The 27267-nt window shown below is 43.9% G+C and overlaps 1 protein-coding gene across 7 annotated transcripts; it reads right to left on the reverse strand.

Moving 5' to 3' along the window:
• snphb (syntaphilin b) lies at positions 1 to 26638 on the reverse strand. Of its 7 annotated transcripts, XM_069708399.1 has the most exons (9): positions 26436 to 26638; positions 25934 to 26165; positions 12011 to 12149; positions 9289 to 9441; positions 5223 to 5402; positions 4565 to 4702; positions 2656 to 2805; positions 1864 to 2546; positions 1 to 1828 (listed from the first exon to the last, which is right to left on the reverse strand). In XM_069708399.1, exons 3-9 carry the CDS (start codon positions 12058 to 12060, stop codon positions 444 to 446), a joined length of 2739 nt encoding a protein of 912 aa, XP_069564500.1. In that variant the 5' UTR covers positions 12061 to 12149; positions 25934 to 26165; positions 26436 to 26638; the 3' UTR covers positions 1 to 443. The 7 variants fall into 7 exon arrangements, with proteins under 7 accessions (XP_069564500.1, XP_069564498.1, XP_069564501.1 ...); XM_069708397.1 differs by lacking the exon at positions 25934 to 26165; XM_069708400.1 differs by lacking the exons at positions 9289 to 9441; positions 25934 to 26165.
• Between the last annotated feature and the right edge of the window lie 629 nt (positions 26639 to 27267).

The following is a 27267-nucleotide window of genomic DNA, read 5'->3' on the forward strand; positions in this document are numbered from 1 at the left end:
CGAGAGCACACACACACACACACACACACACACACACACACACACACACACACACACACACACACACACACACACACACACACACACACACACACACACACCGTATATCACGGATACATCCAGCAACACGATCGTTTCAACATGTCAGAATCTAATCTTTAACATTCTCTCTGCATTTAAGAACAAAATAAACAATCGGCGTCAAACATCGAAGCGTAGATCATTCGATTCAATCAGCTCATTCAGGTCAGTAAGTAGCAGACAGCAAGAAGCTGCGGGTGGGAGACGGTGAGGAGAGGGACCAACCAGAACAGAGTTTACCAGTGAGATTCGTCCTCAACGCACATCTCCTGCGCATTAAGCTAATAACCTTGATGAGGACTCTTGCTCTGCTCACACCACGAGACCCAAACAGGAGAGGTTGAATAGACCAGACTCTCCTCTTATATCTGTGACCCCCCCATGTCCCCCCCGCCCGCGGGGTAATGCCTCAACCCACCTCCCCTGCGCAGCGAGTGCAGCGCCACAGTGCAGCAGCCCCTCAGCAGCGACCCTATGTGGTACATGGGCTGTCCATCGCGGACCGGACCGCGGCACAGCCACGCCACCGTCGGCACCACAGGGATGGCGACCGCCAGCAGATCCACCATGAAGTGGCGACTCCAGTAGGTTTTCTGAATCGGCCCGGAGCCCGACGGATCTCCGTCCTCTGCCGCGGCGCCCCCTGTGGCATCTCGTTCTATAGTTCCATCCTCATCGTTGTCGTCCTCCTCGTGCACCTCCACCACTGTGACGCCAGCTATTTCCTCGTGAGAAGTAGATCTCCTGGGTTGGGACGTGCGAGGCTGCTCTACACGTGGTGATAATCCCCGACGACTTGGACTCAGCTCGCCGGTCTCTGCTTGGGTCGATCCTGCTGATAGACCGATTTCCTGCTGCCTGTCCTCCATGCTGAGGTTTTCAGGAATTGTCCCACAACGTCTGACTTCTCCACAGCATCCTCCGGACTGAAGCTCCCCCTGCATCCCTGCTGATATCTCTGCTGAATCATACAGTTTTCCCTGCGCTGCCTCCTCCTCCTCCACCTCCTCCTCCGCCTGACCTTCCACTTCCGTCCCTCCCACCGAGTCCATCTGTGTCTGCTGCCCTCCCTCTGCCAGTCTGACCTCAGGTGTTTCCACATGCTCCTCTGTTGCAGAAGCTTCCTTCTCTCTCTTCTCTTTCTCCTGCTTCTCCTCTTCCTCCTTCTCCCCATAAAGGGGACTCTCCATGGAACAGGCCACAGTGGCGGACCGTGGCAAAGGAGGAAGTAGCGGTGTACTGGAGACCGGGATTGGCTCTGTGGCTGTGCTCATGACCGTCGCTGTGGTTACTGAAGTTGTGGTGGTGATGGAGTCCAGCTCCTCCTCCCCCTCATCAGACATCCAAGTGGAGGTCGGGCTGCAGGCCTGGGAGCGAAAAGTGCGTTGCTCTGCGATGGTATCCAGATCGGAGGGGTAGCCCGCCGTGGCGGGGATGGGACAGCTCTCGGTCTGAATACCCGTCTCCCTCAGCGGGTGCAGATACAGGTGGTGGTGGGAGAGGCAGGGGTGGCTCATGCAGCCGACGCCGCCCAGACCGCATCGGAAGGGCGCCAACCGCTCGCCCGGGCACAGCTTCTCACAGGTGGAGGAGTGCGGCATCGTGTGTGGCACGGAGTGGGACAGATTGTGAGGGAAAGACCGAGGTAAGGTGTGGGAGAAGGTGTGAGGCAACGAGTTGGGCAGAGAACAGGGCAGAGAACGGGGCAGAGAGTTGGGCAAGGAGTTGGGCAGGAGTTGGGCAAGGAGTTGGGCAAGGAGTTGGGCAAGGAGTGGGGCAGAGAGTTGGGCAGAGAGTTGGGCAGAGTGTGGGAGAAGGTCTGCGAGTAGGAGTTGAGTAAAGAGGCTGTTTCCTCAGAGAGGAAGGCGGCCTCCAGCAGGAGGTCGGCCTGGCTGGGGACGCTGCTCTCCCCACAGCACACAAAGCCGCTGTCCTGGGTGCCGTCGCCGGACAGACAAGGGAAGTCCGTCGCGTTGCCGTTGCGGTCGGCTATCGCCTGATCACTCAGTTTGGTGTAGGTTGAGCTCCGAGTCAGAGAGCGAGCTGGAGAACCGCCGCAAGAGCAAGACCCCCTCCCTCCTACTGTGAATTTAGATACTCCCGCGGGACTTTCCCCAGAAACTGACGCCGGCGCCGAACCCCCGACACGGATCCGACAGCCCGGTATGCCTTCCCCCTCCTTGGCTAATCCAGCCTGGGCCAACTCCATGCTGAGCAAAAGGTTCTCGAGTTTGTGGTTCTGAGTGTTGATGTCCTGGAAGTACTTCTGGACCCCGGCGTCCCCGCTGAGATCCCCGGCATCACTGAGCCTGGCGCGGACCGTGTCCACGGCCTCTTTGAGCTGCTGGATCTCTTGACGCGCCTCTTTCAGGGCCAGCTGGGCCTCCACACGGTGACACTCCTCCTCGACCCAGTCCTCCTGCATCCTGTAGAGCTGGCCTCGCAGCTCGTCTATCTCGGTGTCCCTAAGACGGTCGAATTGGAGAAAAGGAAGGAAGGGTGAGAACCTGGAAGAGGAAAAACCTTTCTGGGTCATATTGCTAATCTCTCTCCCGGTCTCCACCAGCAGCTTACCTGTCTTGCAGTGTGTTGATGGTTTCTTTTAGTCGGGCCCGCAGATGTCGGATACAGACCTCCTTCTGCTGCAGGGGTGTGAGGTACTGCTCCGGTGGAGGCGGCCGAATACCGTGGTTGTCTGTACACGCCATGTACTTCTGGTGACGTCTAGCAAACACGAGATACGGGCAATTATAGGGGAATAATGGTGTTTTCCTTTTGAGTGAGTCCTTTTGGTATCTAATCAAACAAAACTTCTACCTGTCCAATCTTTACACCAGCTTTAATTGATTTTCTTGGCCACTTAAGGGCAGCGAAGCAAGCTGTAAACATCCAACATGTTAGCAAAGAGTGGCTAATTTACTTCCTGCAAGCATTGAGCAAAATTTGTATTCATCTTGTGTTGATGCTCCCCTGAGAAATGTGCATCCAATTATCAATCTCCAGTTACTAATCTACAGTATTTTGGCCTTCAACAACTCCCGAGGGACATTTTTAGCAGCTAAATGCACCTTGTTCACTCGATGGTGATTAAATTTAGTTTTAAACAACTCGGAGTTCACTGAGAGTTTTTCTCGAGTCTTCATCAACGCACAGCGCAGAGCGTTTATCACAGTGATTTACAGAATGTGTATGAAACCGTCTATAATCTACAATATGCTGATAATTAGTCATTCAATGGGAGCTAGACATGTGTATGGCCCCGCCTCCAAAGGATGCTGAACATCCAACCCTGAGGTTTCAAAATAAAAGTAAGTAACACAAATAAAAATAAAAACGACAAAAACATCTTCAAAAACACCATCATGAACCGACCACAGACTATTAAACATTTTAAACTACTAATTAAGTGACAACAATTAAACCAATCAAAAGCAGCACAGCATTTGTTAATTGCCTCGGATGTAAACCTCCAGTAAGACTCTTCATGACAAAGTTAATGTCAGTTCCTCTGGGTCCTAAACTAATTAAAAACTTTATTTCACAGCCACAATCCGGTCCCTCCTTATTCTCTGAAGAGTAATCATTTGGTTTATTTTAGAAAATATGCTCCAGCTGTGGATCATTTTGTAAAATAAACCAGTGCTTAAAAGCAACAGGCTCTATCCTGCTGGTGTTTGGTGGTGTCAGGATGTGTCAAACTCAAAGTGTTTCACGACTTGCAACGTCAAATGAAAACAATCAACATGTTTTACTGAGAGAAACTCATCTTCTTATGGGGGGTAGCAAATGAATATTTGCAACATCAGCAGAGATGAACTGGATAAATCAACAGATATATTATTTTACACATAATAGCACATACGGCATGTAATTAAAATATAATGCCAAGTGCTATTAATATTATAAATAGCCAATGGAATTTACTGATATAGGCTAAGTGATGTAATGTTCATGTTTTGTGGATGCTGCCGTATTGAGTGACGTAATAGGATCTGGATGCATGATATTCCTACTCGGAGCTTTGACTTCGTTCCATCACACTTTTTCCCTCACACACATCACGGAAAGTCTGCATCTTACGCTGATCTGTACGTTTTTAAAACTGCATCACTCAACCTGTCTGTTAGCCTCTTTTTTGTTGTTTTCATATATTTCGTTACTAACGCAGACTTCAGTCTTCAGTCTTGTTGACGTATTGTCAGATAAGAAGCTGGAGGACGTTTGGTTCAGGGAGCGCATTAACATCTGCAGCCTTTGTGCTTGAAGCAGAAATCTATCTGCTGACGTGTAGTTTCATACTTTTCAAGTAGTTTACAGGTTGTTGTTTTTTTTAGAGCTTTCTCACTGCAGGCAGGTCTTTCCTGCTGCTGTTGTCTCCCACATCTCTTTTTCAGCAATTAAGATGAAGAAGCATTTACACAGCGAGGCAAATGAAGTTCAAAGTCAAAGTACAGAACGGGCCGTGTAGTTTGTGACGTCTCACCCTTTGGTGGGGCTGCAATCGCTGCCTTTACACGAGCCCGAGTTGCTGCCACTGCTGAGGGAGGCGTTGCCATAGGGATCTCTATTGCTGGGCGCGGCCGGTGTCCGCCTGGTCCAAGGTAAGAGGAGACGTGTTAATCTGTTCCCGGTAACACCATGAAAACACACGAGAGACGGCTGTTGAGCAAAACCATCACGAAGCCACACATCAAAACAGACACGAATGGAGCAGACTTCAATTCAGGTCCACCAGCATGCCGATACAACAGATTTACAGACACGTCACAAACACACAGGTTTAAAGTCACTGCTGACAGACAGCAGGTCTGCCTGAGAAACACGGAGACACACGGCTCTGGGAAGTGACTGTGGGATGTACTCTGTGAGGATGAAAATCAAACTGAAAATCAAAACAAATTAGACATTTGGAGACATAAGCATTCCTCAGGAGAAAGTAAGAGAGTTCACCAAAGAGCAGGTAAAAGAAACAGAAAAGAGAGACAACAGGGAGGTAGTAAGAGGTGAGACTAAACACGATGGTGTGGATGATTTCCACAGCGTGACATCATGAAACATTCACAGCAGCCCAGAGGCTGTCGTCATTCCCATGCTTTAGAGGATGAACACTGACTGGGAGGAAAGAGGGACTCGGGACAGACCGGGAGCGAGGGGTGGAGGGAGAGTTTGTCGAGCGGCTGTGGCGGTCCGGAGACTTGGTGGAAGCGTATCCTTTAGTCGGGGACTTGGTCGATGCATAGCTTTTAGTCGGGCGCATTGAGACCATATAGCCTGTCTCCATGGGAACGTAGTCTAGCTCTATGAACCTGCAGTAGTCAAACCTGACCAGGCGGAGACAAGAGGGTGTTAAATCACAGAGGACAGCGCGGTGGACAAACGACACAATGCGCATGCTACGGGTGTATTCACACGGTACTGCTGAGATGAGAGGAAGCCGTCTGTCTCAGGATAATTCTGAGAGCGAGCTACAGGCGGCACTCAAACTCTGAAGTGGCCCCGGAGAGGTGGCTCTAAAAGCCCTGCTGCTCTCTTGGCTTTCCATTATGAACATCTATGTGAGGCAATCTGCTGCTATGAGGCCTTTACTGGCAAAGAACATAAACACTGTGCATCCTCAAACACACTTTACAGGAGATAAAATGTTCTGGGACTCTTCTGAGAAACTTTTATTCATAACAGCCTCGTCAGCGTTTAATTCCCAACAGGATTTCACTGAAAACGTCTCCTTTGAAAATTAGGCCAGGAAATAATAAATCAAAAATTCAACCCGTTACGTCAAGACACATCTGATACAGCCTGAATAATTGTTTCCCCACACCCTGCCAGGAGAAGTGTCTGTCTCTCTTTCTGCTGAATAACCGCTGAGGAGAAACTAAACTAAAAATCACTATAACTTAGTTGCTCTGTTCCCTCCTCAGCCTACTCTATACAGTTACATCCTGCACTATGAGGACAGCTTATAAATAACAATTCATAATAACATTATGGGACATACATGAGAACATCTCTACGACTCTTTTGGTGGGAGGTGATTAGCTTAGCTTAGCATAATCACTGAAAGCAGGGGGAAACTGCTAGCCTGGCTCCCTCTGAATATTTTGCATATGGGCACATACAACTGTATGCAAAAGTTTGGGCATGCCCGAGCAAAATACATGTTATTCATTTTTTAAGTAAAATAAAGTACTTAACAACAAAATTCAAAATGACTTTTTTTCAACTTTTTTTTTTTTTTTTACATGTTAAGATTATTACTTTCTATTTCATGGGGATACATCAGGATTTAGTCTCTATAGCTATTCTATGGTTGGTTAGGGAGAATTGATTTCTAAGGAGACAGGCAAGCTGTTTCCATGTATTTCCAGTCTTTATGCTAAGCTACGCTAACCACCTCCTGACTGTAGCTTCATACTCAATAGTCAAAACAAAATGACAAGAATACTTTCCTCAATCATGTCAGACAATGCAATTGTAAAAATCCCCATAGAGACCATATGAACCACATATATCATTTTCACCTTTAGCATTGCTATTATCCTGCTAAAGAAAACAAAGTTGAGTTCAGGTGCATCAGTAGTAAGCAGGAAAAGGAAGGGTGATCTGTGATGGGCAACTTCTGTCAAGAACTTCCTTTTTGCAATAAAAATGTTAAAATAAAATGTTGAAATAAGTTGTTTCTTTAAAAGGACATGTTTGTTGCCCAATCACTGGCCTCCACGGAGGGAGGCGGGGACAAGCAGAACCAATCAGAGCAGCCATGAGGGATTTGCACACAGGACACGATAACTCCATGCCGAAGCGTTGCTTAAATCCAAAACTTCCAACGTGTCTTTGTATTTCAACTTAAACCTCCTGGAGACGTCCAAGACAAACCAAAAGAACCAAAAGAAAATGATCCAATCAAGAGTGGAAACAAAATGTTCCATATGATGATGAAAGTGAGATTAAGTATGTTTCCATCAACCGGCCTTCGTGCACATTTTCTGTTTTTGCAGTGGAAAAGTTGCAGTATTGATAAAAGCAAAGTACCAAGGACAGACATCGAATAAATTGTGACGAACATACCACTGAGTCGGTTATGTTGGTTTGAGATCGAGGACCTTTGTTGTCATGGTAACAACAATAATCAATTAAGCCTTATTATATCACTGTCGATCAATGTAGTGTAATGTAATCTTTTTGTACACTGTATTTTGGTGTGACGATTTTATAGTGCACTATAGTAAATGCAATTTACAGTTGAGATTTAAAACAGTTCTACAAAAATGGCGGATCCACTAAAGCCTTTAGTGGACTATAAGAGAAGAATGGACAATTTGAGCAGACCCATAAAAATAACATTAACTTTCGGTTTAAAAATGGGGAATAAACAGTTGCCCTTCATTGTCATCATCACAATATAAAAAAAACCCATAATATTCCTCCTTTGGTCTCGTCATAATTACTACAGCAACGAGAGATGTCTTTATCACCGTGCCGAGTCAACGTGTCCTGTGTGATACAATAAGGGAGGAGGCCAGATATTGACGACTCAATCGTTCTTTGAAGATCAATATATGACAACAGCCAAGGCGTTAAAAGACCAGAAACAAGCAGCTGAAGCAGTGAGCCTGGAGAGGGACAGAACAACAGCGTACGACAGTTCATCCCATCCATGGAAACTGGTGTCCAGACTGTGGCTGTCTGGTGGAGGTGAGCTTTTCCCAGCAGTCAGTTGTTAGTTAGTGCGAGTGGGTGGAGTGCAGAAAATATTCCTTTACAAGCCAAGAGGCTGGAATTGATTTTTGGTGAACCGTGACTCAGATTGAGATAAACCAGAGAGCACACAGTGAAGCGTTGCCGGTGACTCACAGGCTGCTGCTGAGTGAGCGGTTGTGGTGAACCAGTGATCACTGGTGATCACAGTATGCTTCCACAGTGCAGCGGGAGTGCCATTTTCACCGTGAATGTAGCCGCTAAACACAACTTCATGCTCTGAAAAATTACGTGGTAGCTGGTACCAAGTGGTGTCCTCCAATTCTAATGTACGAATTTATCTCAAAATACTTGGAGAAAGCGCCAAGAAATGAATAACAGCACACACACAGGTCAATGCTGTTTGCTGTTGCCACCCTGTTCTTGCAAAACGGAGAATTAAAAGTTCAATTATGAATTTTTGTGGAACTGTATTTTAACCGTTACACAGGAGGCATCAATTGACTCCTCGCTGACCAATCTCAGCCCAGCAATCATAACTGAGTGCAGCGGGCCTGTCGAGCTTTGGATTTCTTCTACTCTTTCTTTAGAGTTTGGCGGTTGGTGTCGTTTGTTGAGTCGAAACCAAAAACATATAATAGCAAAAGAAATGGATTTAACTGTGCGATTCTCTACTCTAACAGAAGCTGAAATCTGGCTAACTAGCTTTAGTATCTTTATTGCTTGTAAACAAAATCTACTTTGGGGAAAGTCCAATTTGTCTGAAAGCACTAAAATGTCCAACTTAAAAAAGTTGGCTAAAAAGTATGGAGATGATGAGCAAATATCTCACGTCAGCCAAATCCCACACATATATATTATATTCTTAACTCTCACTTGTCCACCAAGTTAGTTTATCGTTCAGGAACCCCAACGTTCGACCCTTTTCTTTGTCTCGTTACATATAACTGAAAATTTACTGTTACCAGACAAAAGTTTTTGTACAATAACAATCTGAGGATGCGTTTTTCTTTATCGTACTTCTATAGGAGGACTCGCTACGCTGAAAAAAAAGAACAACGCTTCTTCTTTATTTCCAAGTCTTCTTTGTGACATTTACATTAGAATAATTCCACGTATACTGGCGTTAATCTTCCAGCTACAGTGCTCACTTCAGCCAATACAAATGACAGTCGGCAGCGTGAATGAGAAGCTGTTTGTCTACTACTGTCTGGTAGCAAAAGTCCACTATATACAAGAGTGCTATGCATTTCTAGAGATGAATCCGCCACTGTTATCATTTTAAATTTGTAGCGGTAGTTTAAAGCTTGACGGACGAAGCAAGAACAGGGCTTCAGCAGATGGTCAATTCAGCGTAGAGGAAACCACCTCTACGTAACACGGGGAGCATAAAAGTTGCCTGTGCTGTTGTTGGTCCGTCAGTTTCCAGTTTTAGTGGCTACAGTGCATGCCAGAGCGACAGCTACAGCTACGGAGCATGCTGGCTGAGACTGTAACTGAAGTGTGTCTCACGCAGGTGGCACAGGAATGGCCACCGGCGCCGTGGCCGCCGCCGCCGGAGCAGCCGTCCCCGACCCCGACGCCGGCTTGGGCACCGGCACGGGCGAGGACGCCAGAATTTGCTGCAAGCGGCGTTTGGGCTGCAGCACCTTCAGAGGGTTGAATCTGAGGAGAAGAGACGAGAGGACACCACAGCTACAGAATGATTCATCTGTAGCGACACGTTTCCGTGCCAGTAAAACCACCTCAAGCACTTTAAACAGACATCTTGGCTCCATCTTAAGAGAGCATTTACCAGCCTGTGACGCATAAATGAACCCCGGCTCACAACATCTGGGCGAGAACAGAGACTGAAACACATTTTGGCCAGATAAAATTACTGCTCATCGGCCAAATGCAGTCACATGGCATTAAATACATTAAAAATGATGCAACCAATGCATTCTTTACACGGTACAACATTATTGCAGCATGTGAAAACTCTGACGTTTGAGCCCGAATGACTTAAAGGATGAGCAACAATGGTCCCAACAGACAACTACTGTTATATCCTTTAACCAGTAAACCAGCCACTGGAGGAGAAAACATGCAGTCGGCTACTCAATAAATTGGGTTCATTAAAGGGACATTATGGTGCGACTTCTTTAGTCATAGATTTTAGTGTATTTTACCCTTCTTCTTTTAGCTTATTTTTTTCCCCCCTAAAACCATAGTAGTTGAAAGCAAATGTGCTGAAATGAATAGCTGTATTCATTATTAATAAATGATGCACTAATGATTTATACATCAGTTATAAGCCATGTTGTGTCAATCTTTCTGGATGTTTAGTCATCATGTGTGCAGGAGGTGTTAAAATCATTTACAACAAGTACCACAGGTTTCACACTCTAACTAACAGTTAATGAACCATCTGTGATGGAGCTCCTTTTCTCTCTATGAATTAGAGGAGGATAAACATCTCCTGGCCACCTCACCTGCCAATTAATGGTGTGGATTCAAATGTTCTTTCATGATTTCAATGTGATTAGCGTCGTAGAAATGATCAGAAATAATAAAGCCATTATTACAACTTGTAAACCGCTTGTAAAGTTTCCTGGATTAGAAAGTGGTAGTGAGATGAATACTTGGTAGAAGCTGGTTGAACTGGAGGAGAGCTGTGCTGTAAGAGAGTGTTGGGTTCTTAGAAGAATTAAGCTCCACACACACACACACACACACACACACACACACACACACACACACACACACACACACACACACACACACACACACACACACACACACACACACACACACACACACATACACAACACGCAACAGAAAAATGACAAGTAGCCGATGAAATGACACTGTAAAACATGTATAATGCATCAATACCCAGCGGGGTCTGTGATGCAGGAGGAAACATCTGGGTCTGTATCATCAAGCATCTTAGAGCCACTCCTGGGAACACTGGAGAGTTATTGATAACTCTTCCTACACTGAGAGGTCTTTTCTGCAGTGTAGAAAGCTTCGAGCTGCATCTTCTCTGAGGTCAGAGTGGGATGTTGCTGCTTCAAGACAGTTTCAGCCACAAACTATTCGCAACCATCAGTCTCTACAGGAGTTTTTTTTGAGATTGTTGTGATTTCTCCAAAGCGTTGATGTAATTTGCAGAAATTAAAGTGAGTTTGCTTTGTAAAATTGCATCCAGAAGAGAAAAATGAATTATTTTAAGCACTGCATAATAAAGGAATAAACATGATATCACTTCCTGTGATAATAATCCTGCTTGCACAACACAGAAATATTTCAGTTCTAATCTTTTTATAATTTATTTATTGACCTGAGAGAACCAAGGGGATACAAGTTATTAAAATAAATCCTAAAAGCTGCGTATCCTTCCTGGAATACAGAAACAAGGACGACATCAGCTGTCAAAATAAGAGCTTTAGATGCTGTTTAATTCATGTTCATTCAACACATAGACCTGCTGGATGAAACCAACAAAGAGACGTCTCTGACAACTGGACGTGTGGACAAAACTCATTTAACATCCAGTAATATGGAATCACTTCCTTTGATCACAAACATTTAATCATCATTTTAATGTGAAGAACACATTTCCCACAAACCCCGTCACTTCCTGTTGTTCCTCTTGTTCAGGCTTCCTCCGGTGAACAGTTTGTTTTGGTGATGAAAACAGGAGCAGAACCTTTCTAATTGTAAATAAGGAATTACTTTTGTTCATAGAGCAAGTTTTAATTGAAACTTTATGCTGTTAATACTTTCAGCACAGATTCTGCCAACGACAAATCGGTAAAATCGTGGGAATTTGAAAAACTGTATGCTTCCGCAAATATTGCAAAGATTGCTTGAATTTACGTTATTTCCAAGATTGCGATTTCCTGGAGGGACTGAATTAAAAATGACGTATTGTAGTTTTAACACAGTTGCAGTTTGAATAATCAAACATCAATACAGTTTGAAATGCAGAAAATAGCAAACATTTTGTTCAACCCAAGTTATGTGGTCAAAAATATGAAATTCTCTAGATCAGAAGTAATAACCAAACTATTTGCATTGCAGTCTGTATGTAAACACTGGAACTCGTGGTTGAACAAACTAATACGTAATAAGAGCAACCTGTCCCTTACAGTCTTGTTAACAGAGGCTATCTTACATTGCACAGTATTCCCCTCATTATCACAAGTGAACAATAACATAAAAAAAAACGTCGTCATGAGCTACCCACCGGCGAGAGCCCGACGTAGACCTCCGATTGGCTGGCGCAGGAGCAGACATGGAGCCAAACGACCTTTTGTGTGATCGTACGTTTCCTCCGTCTTTGCGTTCTGTCTTTGTTCTTCAGCTCAACACCGAGAGCCTGAAGCCTGCAGCGACACACAGACATGAGCAGTGAGTGACCACAGACACAAGAACCGGCAGCGGACACACACACACACACACACACACACACACACACACACACACACACACACACACACACACACACACACACACACACACACACACACACACACACACACACACAGGCTGAGTTTTGCTGCGTGGCTCTGTGAGCAGCTCTGGAGGCCTCAGCATGCGGCTCGCTGCTGCTGCTGACTCAAGCTGACACTGAGCTGGCACAGACTTCAGGGTTCAGCAGCCAATCACCTCCCAGCCATGAGGGAAAACTAACCAATCACCACTCATGTGTTTCATCTCAGCCCAATTACTGGTGGCAGAAGGGAGAGAAAGGAAAGTGACATTTGCAAGCACATCTCTGAGGACAGAAATGTGTGTGCTCATGTTCAGTAAGTGTGTGTGACCTTATGTGCTACCATGAGTCTCTCTGGGAGCATTCAGACACAGATGTGAGGACAGAGCGTCTCCGAAACATTTCATCAGTGATTTAGCAACACTCAACTCTTCATAGCGTTGCTGAAAAACACAAGTGATGCTTAAATGTTGCAGTTGTAGTGTATTTGAAACCAAAAATACATGCAGAGTCCTGCCAGCATCAATAGATGATAGTGAGATACAGTAGAAAGGAGGACTCTTCTCATCCAGAATACATCACACACAACTTGGAGGGCCCCTGAATGCCCGCTTTGGGTGTGTGTGTGTGTGTGTGTGTGTGTGTGTGTGTGTGTGTGTGTGTGTGTGTGTGTGTGTGTGTGTGTGTGTGTGTGTGTGTGTGTGTGTGTGTGTGTGTGTGTGTGTGTGAAAGCAAGGCACCTGCTGTGTTGTCTTTCTGCCAACCATGACTGAGTCAAAAAGCCTCCGTCATGTCCTCCTTCTCACTACAGTCAGTGAACACGAGCAGGTGGATTAATGGAAACAAAGCTCTTTATTCAGTCTCTCTGAAGCATCACTTCAATAACAGGTTGTTCATTCAAAAACTATTAATCCACCGCAGACTTTAGACTTACTCGGAGGAGCCGCCAGGTATATTTGGTGATCCACTTCAGAATTATTCATTTATTTATTTTTTAACCAGTCCAAGAGACTGACAATATCAATGCGTCAGTGCTGCAGAGGTTTAAGCTCCACCCACACTGAGACACACAGAGATCAGAGGACAGAAACACAGCAGAGACTGTCACACTGAGCTGGAAACAAACGGCTGCTCATAAATCAGGTAAATAACATAAATACAATATTTTTGGCTGGACCACAACAGAGGGGGGCGGAGCTATAGGCGAGCGTCTGTCACTGAGTTAGTGGGGAGTCATAGTTACACCGCAGTTCGGCTGAATGCAGCGACTTTTCAAATGAAAAGAAAGTAAAGACTAAATGCATGTGAACTACAAATGGAAGGAATGTCATACATTCATACGTGGACAAACAGAAAATTAGGACAAGTAAGTAATAAACACCGTTTTGTTTTTCTATGACAGATGTGAGCTTCATAAATCAAAAAATAAAGAAATGCATACAGAAAAAAACTGCACATGCTGCTGAATTTAAGCTGTTGTGATACAAAATGTGTTTGAAGAGTACCAGTTTATCATCGTTCCCATAACAGAAACTTATGGAGCTGGTTTGGGTGGAGCTCAGCTATGTGAATAAATGTTACTGAACATGAGGAGCTCTCAGACACTTTCATTTTGTCAAAGTAGCTCTCGGAGGAAAAAAGGTTGGAGACTGTGTGACTTTATCCACATCTGAGCTCTACTTTAAATCCTCCTGCATTGTTCTTTTGCATGTTTTTACCATTTTTTTCATATTCTGAAGAATGGATGGAAAATGGGACTGTTTGTGTTTGTGTCTGCAACGTAGACATGTTTAGCTATACTTTATATTCTATGTCTAATTCAATGCACTGATTTTAAAGGCAAATTCCACTAATCATTTTGAATACTGCAGAATAAACAAAGTTGTGAAAATAACATGAAGTCGTTTGCAAAGTTAAGTTTGAGCTTTGAGGCTTTTTAACAAGTATTTTTACAAACTGAGAATGTGGAGTAATTAAGTTACATCATGGGAAGGTTTTTATTGTGAAATACCCTTCATCAGCCACCGACCCCAAGGAGCTAACACAACACAACCAATCTTAATACAGACTATTGATTATCATGTATTTATGGCTGGTTAAACTAACCTGCAACACTGGCCAGGAGCTGCAGCATCAACATGCATAAGCTTTCAATATTTTTAAAGTTTTCATATTTCAGAATGCAAAGAATGAAAAAAACACTTCATCTAGCTCGAGGAGGGTCAAAGAAAGGACTTCACATCTTGAGACTGCAAGTCTGTGAGCCAATGGGAGGAGAGTAGGGTCCCTAAACGTGAGGTGTGTCACTTAATTCAGGGTCTCATGATTAGAGATACGTCAGTTCCCCACGTCACGCTGACCCATATCGAGGACTATAAAGTCTAATATCATGACCATTTTTTTCCCATTATGGTTGAGTATGTAAGACACATTAGATCTCTGCTTTATCTTGTTATCTGATGAGAGGATACATATCATACAGGATGAGGAAGAAGCAGAAGAGCAGAAAGAGATCTTCAGGTATAAGAACTGTTTTGCGAAGAGAAAAACGAACGAACCAGCTGTAATGCAAGATGCTAGTAAGATGTGGAAGCACCGGGTCATCTGCCAACACAGAAACGAGCTTAATGTTTCTATCACTTATTCAGTAGACGTCAGTTGAGTAGGCAGTCCTTCAATGTAGCCCAGCACATCAACGTACGTACAAGAATGTGGCCATGTGTCCCAGACAAGCAGCAACCAGCAGTGAGGTTATCAACCATCAGTGATGTCATCAACCATCAGTGATGTCATCATTGGTTTGTGAACGTTATGAATCCTCCAGTTCAGATTCTGTCCGTCACCATCTTGCCAGTTCGGAGCAGTTTGGAGCAGGAAGTGACCATATTTGGACGAGCTGGGGGAGGAGCCAGCGGTGGATCTGACCGATCTGATTGGAAACCTGACGATACTACGTCCCGCCCACCGATAGCTGTAACCTGACTGCACCACAGGCCTGTCAATCAAACAGACACGCCCCCAAAAACAGGTCTTCTTGAATCTTCTTTTCTAATGAATGAGGGATTATTTTCAGATGGACCTCCAGAAAACTAAGAAGAAGGAGTGACTTTAGCTAACAACACCGAGATAACTGATGGACACATTTTATTCACTTTGGATTTGATGAGAGAAGTTGAATGGGAGCCGTTGGGTTTATTGGAGCCGACCTCTAGTGGCACTCGCTGGTCTTGCACTTCCACAACGGCCTCATTTTTCAGGCCCAGAAGCTACGTCCACTTTTATCTGCAGTTAATGGTCCAGAACAACTCCAAATGTCTGGTGTGAGCCGATCGAATCTGACACCGTACTTCTCGCTGTCCACCGGTGATCCCGTCACCAGAGGACAGATGTTAATGCAGGTGAACTGAGGGTCAGAGATGTCAGGCAGGTCTGAGTTCTGCACGTCGCCCAGTTTCCATGTGTTTTCTACTTAATTAATGTGCAGTCAGTTGATGTGCTCACTCAGTCTGTAATAAGGTGATCTAACTAACGAATAGTCATAATCAAGTCTGAGTGAAGATGCTGGGAAGATGAATGGGGATAACAGGCTGCTGCCGTTAGGCCACTTAAATGTGTTCGGCTGCCGGATGTCATGGGGTGATGATCATTTGATGACACTCAGGAAACACATGAATGAACCTTTTGCATTGGTACACATCGGGAAATGGACTTTTCCAACTAGATTAAATGTACAAATGACATAGTTTGAACATTTATTCTGCCCCAAAAAATCTAAATGCAGCAACTATTTAGTCAAAATTGAGTTATGATCTAAATCTAACTTATCTTACTAAAGAAAAAAGAAAGAAAACAAATCAAAAATACATGAACAGCAGGTAAATACCAAACAGAAGTAACTGCACTCGGGCTAGTTACTGCTAGTTGATGAGATAGCTTTAGCTAAAGCTAAATTTCCCACTTTTTCCTTTTTCTTGTGTTCAAACAACGTTTTCATTCTCTAACAACTGAGTAATTAAATCTTTATGTCACAACTAATACAGCAGCTGCATTTAGTTTTATAAGAAACAAAAGAACAAATATCGGTGCTAAAAAGCTAACTATAACACCCTTTGGCTTTGGTGAAATTGTGTTTATTTGTTTGAGCTAGTTGTAAATAATATATTTGAAATGATTCAATAAAAGATAAATATTTTAAACTGGTTTTTTTTTTCCTGTATTCATTAGATTGAAACAGAGTGATATTCTTACTGTTTTTTTAAATTTGTGTGCAAATTTACAAAAATGAACACACTGCTTTAATTGGCTTTAATTCCAAGTTGAAAGCATGTTTCTCTACTGTGTTGATACTGTACTCCACACAGCAGCATGCTTTCCTGCTCCGCCCGCCGTCGCAACAGATCAACCCACATCAGGGCACATCATACCGGATTTATTAAGTTATGTAACATCATTCCCAGCCTGAGTGAAGGAGGTGGACGAGGGGAGGACGAGGGGAGGACGAGGGGAGGACGAGGGGAGGACGAGGGGAGAGCCAATGAGACGACGGGAGGAGGTGCTGTTAAAGAGGAGTAGAGGATGTTTGATAAGTAGAGGATGATAATCTGAACGCTCAGACCACCCGTGGAGAGACGTGACGAAACGCACACACGAGCCCGACACACTTCTGCAGAAGAGACGCTGCGGCTTCTCCAGTGAAAGGCGGCGCGTCCTTGATATCTCAGCACGGTGCGACCTCGACTAATCCCCGTCAATCGAAAACAAACACTCTGCATGAAAAGTCATACTGACAGCGGAGAACTGTTTTACTGCTCACAGCATAATGCATGAAAAGAGTAGGGACACAGACAACATGCGTTTAAAGCTCAGCTCCCTCGTCAGGACCGAGAAGACCGCAGTAATGCAACTCACGACTTGCAGCCAATGGGTGAGCCGGGCCTGGAGAAGGTGTGTTGACTCCCACCATCAACAGTCTCCATGAATAACTTGTCCAAAACCATCTGATAAACAGGAAGAGATTACAAACTGTTAGACAGCCCGGGGGGGTCTTCAGCCCTGAGTCACTGAGTTGAACCAGGACGCCCATGAAAAGGCTTCGTGCTGCTCAGCCGGGTCCTTCTGCTTCTTCTCAACACGTCTCTCTGGTGTTAACGCGAGCTGCTGAATCATTGGATATACAGTATACTCTTTTTTTTTTTTCCACATACTGTGCATTTATTTGTGGCCGTGTTGTCATGCAGAGGTCAACATTGTGCTGAGTCAGCGTGCTGTGAGGAGACGTACCTCAGCTGTCACCAGTCGTTGCCTCTGGTTTTTCAGGACAGATATGTCATCAAAAATTAGACACTGTAAAATGTACCTAGTTAGCGCAGCTGAAAGGGGACTTTATGCATGATGCTGCTATTTCTAGACTAACAAACAACAATGTACATCTTTGGTATAATACAATAAATACCGTATGTTTGCTGTTGGATTTTTAAGAAAAGGACATTTTAGAGAATTTGCTTTTTTGTTAAAACTTTTCTGACAGTGGAGAAACACAGCTTGTCCAGTAAATCTGCTCACACTGTAAAAATGCCAACTTCTATTCTTTGTTTCTTTCCATACAACATTAAACGAATGCATCAATGTTTGAATACACTTTAAACAACAGTAAGTGATCCTTTCAGCATCCACTGCTGACTGAGACTGTCGTTCAGTAGCTCAATGAGTCCGCTGCTTTCTTCTATTCTATATAAAACTGGCCTCCACAACCACTGTGCATGAAGTCATGATTTTTTCTTTTACCAAAGAGTTAACACACAGGGACTCAGCAGCTCTGGAGGGATGCTGAGATTGAAAAGCGTCCGGTGGTACGACGCTCCTGGCTTCCAGCTCCTACAGTGGTCTGCTGCTGCTCTCTCTGTCACCAGTGAGGAGCTACTGCTGCGATTCAGCCTGTCACAACAGTGTTTTACTACTTTGAAACTTCCCTGATGGAGATTCCTTCGTTCATGCACTGAACACCTCCAGTTTCACACTATAGTGTGGTCCAGATCTGTCCACATGTATCTTCAGGCAAAGCTGTTGGGGAGGATGGACGACTGGATTTTGGGCCTCTAAACCATCCTAATAATATAACTAAAAAGTAGGCAGCGCAACTTACTTTCTAAAGTTTGTTAACTTCAAACTTTAACGCAGTCAACAATTGAACAAACAGTAAAATGAGTGTAAACAACTGTCACTCTTAAAAAGACTTTGCCATATCTCTTCTTTTCTTCTAATATTTCATAGCGTGCCAACCTGATCATCGTTGAAGACTCAACATATTTTGTCTTGTTTGTTTAAGCCATGTTTTCTTTAAACCTTGAGTAGAACCAGGCTGTCTGTTTGCCCTCCTTTCCAGTCTTGACGCTAAGCTAAACTAAGATAACCATCCGCTGGCTCCAGCTTCATATTTAGCCGACAGAAATAGGAATGATGTTCTCATCTTACTCCCAGCAACAAAATAAATGAAAGATTTCAAGCTGTTTAATCCAAAACAATTTAGCAACTTCTACACCTGCATTTGTAATCCCAGAACTGTATCTGCCGCTGGGTCTAAATGATTTGCTTAGAAAGTTAATTATCTCCTCTGGGTTTCAGATTCAGTGGCGACAATCGTTGTAGTTGCCGCACACAACGTCCCAAACTGCACAAGTAGAGACGCTTTCATCTGATTTAAATAATACATCTGTGTAGGTGAAGTCTCTCTAGCTGACGAGATGCTGACTCATTTTCTCATCTGGATAGACCGCCAACAGGTAGCTTCTTAGCACGATGCCCGTGAAGTACAACGGTGTGGCCCACCATTTGCTGTTCTGCCAGGGCTATAAATACTCAGTGAAATGTGTAGAAAAGGCCTGTACTGTAATGAAAGTGAACTAGTTGGAGGCTGTACTTGTTTGTTAGCTGTGGCCGGGTTTGGTCCCTGAAGTCTGCAGTTCTGCTGAAGCAGGAAAATGAGACACCTGGGACACCTGTTTTGTATTAAGCATAGAGGTCACTATGATACTTCCGTATTAGATCAGATCAACCTATCTATTGTAACCGGCTATGTACCGCAGGCTTTTAAAGTGGCTGTAATTAAACCTTTACTTAAAAATCCAACTCTTGATCAGCTGTTTTAGGAAACTACAGACCAATTTACAACCTGACGTTTATTTCTAAAATCCTTGAAAAAGTTGTTGCAAATCAACTTTTTGATCATTTACAAAGGAATGATCTGTTTGAAGATGTTCAGTCTTTAGAGTTCATCATAGCACAGAAACAGCTCTGGTGAAAGTTACTAACGACCTTTTATTAGCCTCAGATAATGGACTCATCTCTGTACTTGTTCTTCTAGACCTCAGTGCTGCTTTTGATACGATTGATCACACAATTTTTTTTTACAGAGATTAGAAGATGTTTTGGGTTGATTGGATGATGCATTAGACTGATTCAAATCCTACTTATCAGATAGATTTCAGTTTGTTCATGTAAACAATGAGTCTTCCTCACTTATGCACTGAGCTTCTTTCCTCTCGCTCTCTATAACTCATCACTCACTCACCATCACGTCTCATCAACTTCACGCTTCTTCTCTCCCATAGTTTCTTCTTATTATCTGTTGTCTCCATTCAGTTCCTTCGCTCGTGTAGTTTCTGTTCTTTCTTTTCCAGATGTCCCGTCATGGAGCTGCATGTCTCTGCTCTGTGATTGTCGTCTCCACCAACAGTTCTTCTCTTCTATCTCTATGCTGTCCTTTTCTCTCTCTGCTCTCCTCTCACCCCAACCGGTCGAGGCAGATGGCCGCCCACCTCTGAGCCTGGTTCTGTTAACAGATGCTCCGCCCACCTCTGATCCAGGTTCTGTTAACAGATGTTCTCCACCTCTGATCCTGGTTCTGTTAACAGATGTTCTCCACCTCTGATCCTGGTTCTGTTAACAGATGCTCCGCCCACTTCTGAGTCTGGTTCTATCGGAGGTTTAATCCTTCAAGAGGAGTTTTTCCCTCCTAGCTTATGTGGGAATTGTTGAATTGTTGGTTTCTCTGTATAATATTGTAAAGTTCTGCTGTAAGGACTTTAATGTGTTAAGTGCCATGAAATAACCTGTGTTGTGATTTGGTGCTATATAAATAAAATTGAATTGAATAAAAGATGTAATCTTCTGTGTTTTTCTGTGACTCGTTCCGATTCTGTGGGTGGTTTAGAAAACTTGAAAACACTGAAGCACAAATTAAGCATCTATGTAATCTTCCTCTCTTGTGGGAAGAAATATAATCAAGATAAAAGGTTAACCAGGAAGTGCATTTGCCAAACCGACCCTGTAAAGCCAAAACAGACTGTGTGAAAACCCTTCTGACAAAGTATAAATTTCATCTTTTGTCCGAGTCAGTTTTTGATCACTTCATCTTCATGGCCAAGCCATAATGAGCTCATTTCTGCCTCCAGACGCTGGAAAAAAAACACATCATTGTATTGAGAAGCCGGATACAGCGCCACCACGTAGCCCCGTGGCCACTTGTGGTATTGCAACTTGAAAATCCCCATGCAGCCCAAGATGCTTTCTTTGGATAGATGGAAGAAGGAGATTCCATACTTGTAAAACCTCCACAGAGCTAAGAAAAGTGAATTTTACTTTAGTGACATCATCACAAAGTAAAGCAGGAACATGCGTGCGACGCCAGCAGCGGAAACATTAATACACAAGCGCACTTGGGTCACACAACACAAGCAAACCTGGAAGATAGACAACTTTTTCTGCTCACGCACCAGACGAGCTGTTGGCTGATTCCTGATGTCCACCCACTTACCAACTTCAGTCGTATGTACAGTAGACTAGTGTGATGTGTTCACCGACTGATAATCTGCTGATACACAGGCCTTAATACTACGATACTAAAAGTCATTTTGATTACCAACACTTCTACATGTTTCTGTATCAAGATGGGCTTTGAGATTATTTTTGGCACACATGATTCATGTGACATTTTAATAAGGAAATTGTTTTGCACATTCATAATAAGTTCTGTTTGTTGTTCAGCATTTGGAGAAAATACAATGTCATGTCTGTATTGCAATGAATTGTCGGTCAGTAAATCAGCAAAGTCAGGTGAAGTCAGCACCTGAAGCAGACTCTCAAAAACTTGGAAGAAAGTCCACTTGAGGCGTGTCGTGTTCTGGATGAATCAGCACTTTCAGAGTTCCTGAGAAACCGCCAGCAAATTCACAAGTCTGCAAGAGACATGCGGATTCATTCAAGTGAGCGGGCGTCACCGTTGAGTCAAGTATCCAGTTCTCTTTAACACAACCAAGGTGCAGACTCACAAACACACATGGACAAACAACACAAGGGAGAAATTTATGGTTATACATGTTGTGCTTTTACAAAAGAAAAGTCAATAATCCAGACTAACTGGTTGATCTGGCAAATGTACGTCTGGCTAACAAGTGCAGCGTCGACCCTTCACAGTGGATAATCTGCATTTTCCACCGAGCACAGCTTCATCAGGTCACGTTTGCTCCGTCCTCTGCACGGCTTCATATCCCACCGGGAGCGTTTCAGAAGCGGATGGTTTTGTCTGCCTGCTTCTTGATTTGCTCATCTTTCCTGGGTGTTTGTGCTTGTAGCAGGGAAACGTTGTTTCTTTTTTTTGTCCGTTTTATGCTGACTGTTGTCATTTCCTACTTTGTGCTGCAGCCTACAGACTATGTTAATTCATTAAAGTCATCAAAAATCAATCCTCCTATTTATTTCGTAGCTATTTCACATAGAGTCCCCGTAGCAGGAGGAGACATATTTCTTGTCCTGACTGAACGATCGGAGGGTAGAAGGAGATGCAGTGACGTGTTTTACGATCAGGAGTCTGCACATGGGTGTTTTATTTTGAAAATTGACCAGATTCTCTTTGTTTTCATCTGCCTGACTTCCTGCTCAGCCGCTCAGTCTGGTCTGTTCAGTTTGTTGAAATCTTCGTGCAGCTTCCATAAAAAAAATAAATAAAAAAAAAGACCTGATGTCTATCTTTGTCGCCATAGGGCGCCGACCTTCTTCTGGGATGCTGCTGACTCACGCCACGGTGCAACCGGTGGGACACGAAGCTTTGGAGACAGATCCAAACAGCGCAGGTATCTCGCCCGCCTGGCAGAAGCAGTCTCTGATGAAAACAGAGCTGCTGATTGGTCATATCTGACCTCTATTTACCCACTCACTCACAACTTTTGGGGAATTTTCACTACAGACACTCATTTCACTGGAAACTTTCCTCAAAGACCCACTCAGCCATTATCTGTACCCGCTTTATACGGATCAGTCTATCATGGTGCAGCCACGACAGCTCAGCAGTCCATCACAGAGAATCACCAAGTAACCCAGCACGCATGTCTGGAAGCTGCAGCACCCGTAGAAAAGCCACGTGGGCTCAGCGAGAACACGCAAAATGTTCTTCAAAGATACACAGCAGCAAACAATAAAACAGAACAAGGGCGACAAAGCTAACACTGCAGTGGTAGTTCGCAGAGATAACGTGGGGTTTTTGTGTGGATGGAAAAATCCTTCTTTCCATCCACACAATGGTACCAAAACTGTTCAGTTTTTGAGGTCTACGTCATGCATGTGTGCATGTTGCAGCTGCACATTTGTCAAGCCGGCGAAAACACTGGTTCTCAGTAAACATAAAAAAGAACTCACTGAAGCATATGAAGATACTCCCTCACTGCTGAGAGCAGTTCAGGTGAAATGCATGTTGGTACATGAAGTCTGTCTGAGCTGTGCAAGGTCAATTACTCTGCTAATTGTAAAAGCCACTCAGGTTGTTAGACTTCCAATAGATAACATAAACCACAAGAGCAGAATAAAGAGGTGTTCATGCATGTACTCTGAGAATGAAAATGCAGAGTCGAGCAAATACTCACACATTCATTGAATGATTCTCTGCAAACGCAGGCTACAAATAACATTCAGCCTGAACGGTGACTTTTAATTTGACAGTGTACACAGATGAGGCCGATCCTGCACAGTCACTCTGCTGCTGCAGTGCATGCAGACTAGCTTAGCGAATTCCAGCAGAGCACAGCAATAAAGCTCCAGCGCTGCTCTGACTGGATGATTAATCAACGTAACACAGAGGATGGGGAGAAATAGACAAAAAGGAGGGAGAGGAGAGTCTAAAACGACAAAGTTCTACTAAAACCTCAACAAATATCTTCAATAACTGAGCAGGGTCGTGGTCTAAATGTTAATTTGAGAATAAACACAGCAGGGTTCATGGTGTCTGTCACAGTTTCCTTACATCATGCTTTCACTGAAAATGAACAAGATTTAGCCCTCATTTAGCTTTGGGTAAAAAGCACAGGGACTCTGTGCTTTAATCAGGTCAAATGCTCAAAATATCCAATACACCATGGGTTTGTCATTAGTGAGCCAAGCAGCGGCGACTGAAAACATGCCAGAGAGCCTGCAGCCAAAATGATAACGCTAATAGTCTGCGTGGACTATTTTTCTCAAAAGGCAGGACGAGCAAAGCGCATTGATAAAAACAGAAAATCAATACTCACCATCACATTAAAACTGTGTGGGAGGAGACTGACAACCGCACACATTAATCTCTATCACCGTCTCTACAACAGGCTTCATGAAGGATGAAGATGACTTTTATCATTTATTCTGTATTTAGAATAGAACGATACCCTCCTCCTGATATAGAAAACATTAGCTGCATGTTTACCAATAAGATGCAGACAAAAAAAAAGATATTTGTAGTCATTGAACTGAATAATCTAGTCTATAACATTCAGCTTTGTTTTGGTCTCCACCTACTCTGCAGAAAAGTGGGTTTCTAAATGCTTTGCTATGTTCACCAGGCAGCTTTGACAGCTTGTTGTTTGGTGCTGGTTACATGTGGTGGGCTTATCTGAGCTTTTACACTGAAAAGAGTTCAAATGGATGAACATAACAATACTGAACCAAAACAGGAGAGTCAGTGACTGTAAAACCAGGGTTCAGGCTGATGTCTTTGCCTGCAGCTATTTTCAAACTTTAAAAGCGTGCTAAACTACCTGTTCACCACGAAACAGCAGGCACACAGTTCATGGCTAGATGATGAAGATAGTGCAACAAAAAAATGCAGATGTTCTGTTTCTAAAAGTCTGGTGCTCCCATACACACTTAACCTCATCCCCTCACGGAGATATATTACGATCTCCAATTAATGCAAAGTGCAAACAACTGGATTTAAAAAGGCTAGAAGCACTTAGATGGAAAAGCTCTTTCCTCCTCTGCAGTGAGAACAGCAGTGAAGTTAAATGGTGTGATTAGCATGGAAACAAACAGTCCAGAAGAAATGGATGAATACATGCTCTGCAAGCAGGAGCAATAAAAAACAACATGATATTTTGCAGAAGCAATGAACTGAAATGTACTGTTGTACATGATCCTGTGAGACCGCCGCACCTTTCTTACTATTTTAACAATCCAAAATGTCTTTGGTGTTATCATATTAATCAGAGAAAATAATGGCAGGGCTACAGAATTTCCGTCCACGGGCGCATCTGAGCAAACACCATGCTGTGACAACGAGCGCTAGGTCACCATGGCGACGGTCTGTCCGCCACTTGTGTGGAACGTGAGCAGAAGGAGAGCTGCCATTGGCTGAGAGTGATGAGGAACAGGATGAAGGAAGGAGCCTGCTGCTGACAAGATGGCCATGCACACAAAGGACAAGTGTCCTGGACCAGAGGACAGTCTCCAACCTCCGTGTTTGTAGTCATGTTGTGTTTCTTCCCTCCTCACGCTTGTTATTCAGACACTGTACAGACTGTAACGGGGCTCATAAACAAGGAAAGGTGCATGTGCAAGGAAGGATTACTGAACCGGCGCTACGGTAACAGGCCCAGGTGACCAAAGTATCAGGAGGCCTTTGAGCCTGAGGGCTGTTACTTGTTGGAAAATCAATCCACTGATGACAAAGACACTTAGAAGATGTAAAAGCACTACAAAGATACACAGAACTACAACAAACAGACTCAAAATGAGACCAAATGACTAAGAAGAGACTAAAGAAAAAAAACATGAAAAGGTTGAAAAAATGAATCAAAGAGACTCAGACTGGGCGACAAAAAGATGCCAAGAGACACTAAACAACTACAAAGCAACCCAAAAAGCTAAGAGGATACTCAAAACAACCACGAAGACTTACACAACAAAACAACAAAAAGACTCAAAATGACAACAAAAAGATGCAAAAGGAGTATTTTCTTACATATGATGCAATTTGATGAGGACATTTTGGGACAAACTGGATTATAAATAATAAATATCGGTCTGTATTCTGTGTATTTTGCGCCAAGATTATTCAGAGGGATCTGCAGCAGAATCTTTATCTGAACTCAGTTCTTTACTGTGTCGGTTCACTACTGTGCTCTCTGTTGTTTCACTCAGAAATAGGCTTTTAGGGCTTTTATCTGCGACATATGGAAGAAAACTGTCTGTAAATTCACTGAACGCAGAGCTGGTCCTCTTGGAAACAGGATTACGCTGTGACATGATTAGTATAATAGGCTGTGCCTCTTTCATCTGTCAGGTGGGACGTTACAGAAAAACAGAAATGCTGCAAGGTCAAACTGCAGCGCCAGGAAACCTGTCACGACTTTGCTGCCTGCAAAAATGGATGGCACTTACTTCGGGTCTGAGGTACAGGGATCTGCTCCTTCATGCAAAAGTCAGGGAAGCAGTCAGGGGCCGTTTCTGTTCACCAGGAAAAGTGCGATGAGGTGTCTAGGCTGCTGTGACGCTGACACCAGCTGCTGTGGCGCTGAGGCCTTGGGGATGTATCCAAACATGGGAGCATAGGATGACAACACGCGCAAACATCTGTCGGAGCGCACTGCACTGCGCAGCATCCTTCCATCAGCTGCACCAAAATAAACACACACACACACACACACACACACACACACACACACACACACACACAGCAGGAAAAACAGCCGTGTAGAGGACGCGCAGCTTCAAATAAACACGTTTCCTGCACGGCTTCTAAAGTCACGTTTTAATTTTAGTCCTTGATGCACACACTACTATCTCCACTCCACATTATTATCATCCGCAAAACGAGAGCTGTGCAGCGGCCAACGGTGGTCTGGAGGACCTCAACACACAGACAGGACCCGGCCTCACTTACCTGTGCCCCCTTTCCCGCAGCGCTGCTAGTCCTTTCACGCCTCCATGGCATCGATTTTCATTGTTTCCCTGCGGTTCTTCACCCAGAGCTCCGCCTGATGGAGCGGTGGTCCTGGCGCACACACCCGGGGAGGAGTGACGGAGCGGAGAGGGAGGGGGGGGGCAGGGGAGGCGCAGGAGGTGCACTGGATGACTGCCGCGGGAGGAGAGGCACAAGGGTATTTGGACGGAAGCATCTGCGTCACTTTACGTCGTTTTTTTTTTTTTTTTTTTTTTTTTTTTTTTTTAAAGGGAAACGCTACTCATTTTTGTTGGTCTGTGCAGGATTACTGTGGTTAGCAGCTACAGGACTCTTCCTATGTGATGACTTAAAAAAAATGTTTGAATACAATGTAAACTGCCAGCAGGACATACACTATGTCAATGTAAATATTTTGTGTGATCTATTACTTTAAACCCACTATTGCTCCTCCATCCTCCATCTTATAGAGGGTCTAGCTTTATGGTCTTAAGACCCTAATTACTTTAATCACATTGCTTCATTCTGTTGTGCTGAATTATTCAAACACATAAAATCTCCATCGCAGGTGTAGGCCACTCTAAGGCTGCAACAAGCAATCTTTTTATTTTTTAAAAATTTTATCATCAGTTCATCTGGCTCTTATTTCCTTGATAATCACTTTATTTTTCAATGTATAAAATGTCAGAAACAAAACTGGTGGAATTTGTTTTCCCACTAATGAGACAGATCACCATGCAAGGTGCTGCCATCAGGAGAACATTCACACACTGATGGTTCACCATCAGGAGCAACTTAGGGTTCGGTGTCTTGC

This window comes from Brachyistius frenatus, unplaced genomic scaffold, assembly GCF_029030835.1.
Source record: "Brachyistius frenatus isolate BFR_SWC_R1_liver_20210118 unplaced genomic scaffold, ASM2903083v1 Contig_75, whole genome shotgun sequence".
In the NCBI taxonomy this organism is placed as follows: Eukaryota; Metazoa; Chordata; class Actinopteri; family Embiotocidae; genus Brachyistius; species Brachyistius frenatus.

Bases quoted from the DNA above. Each gene is read 5' to 3' on its own strand.
- snphb (XM_069708395.1), bottom strand. From the start codon at position 9,554: ATGGAGCCAAGATGTCTGTTTAAAGTGCTTGAGGTGGTTTTACTGGCA. The intron at 5,403-9,288 runs GTGAGACACACT...CCGCCTGGTCAG, and splicing joins GCCATTCCTGTGCCACCTGC to GTTTGACTACTGCAGGTTCA. The intron at 2,806-4,564 runs GTGAGACGTCAC...CGTGTTTGCTAG, and splicing joins GATTGCAGCCCCACCAAAGG to ACGTCACCAGAAGTACATGG.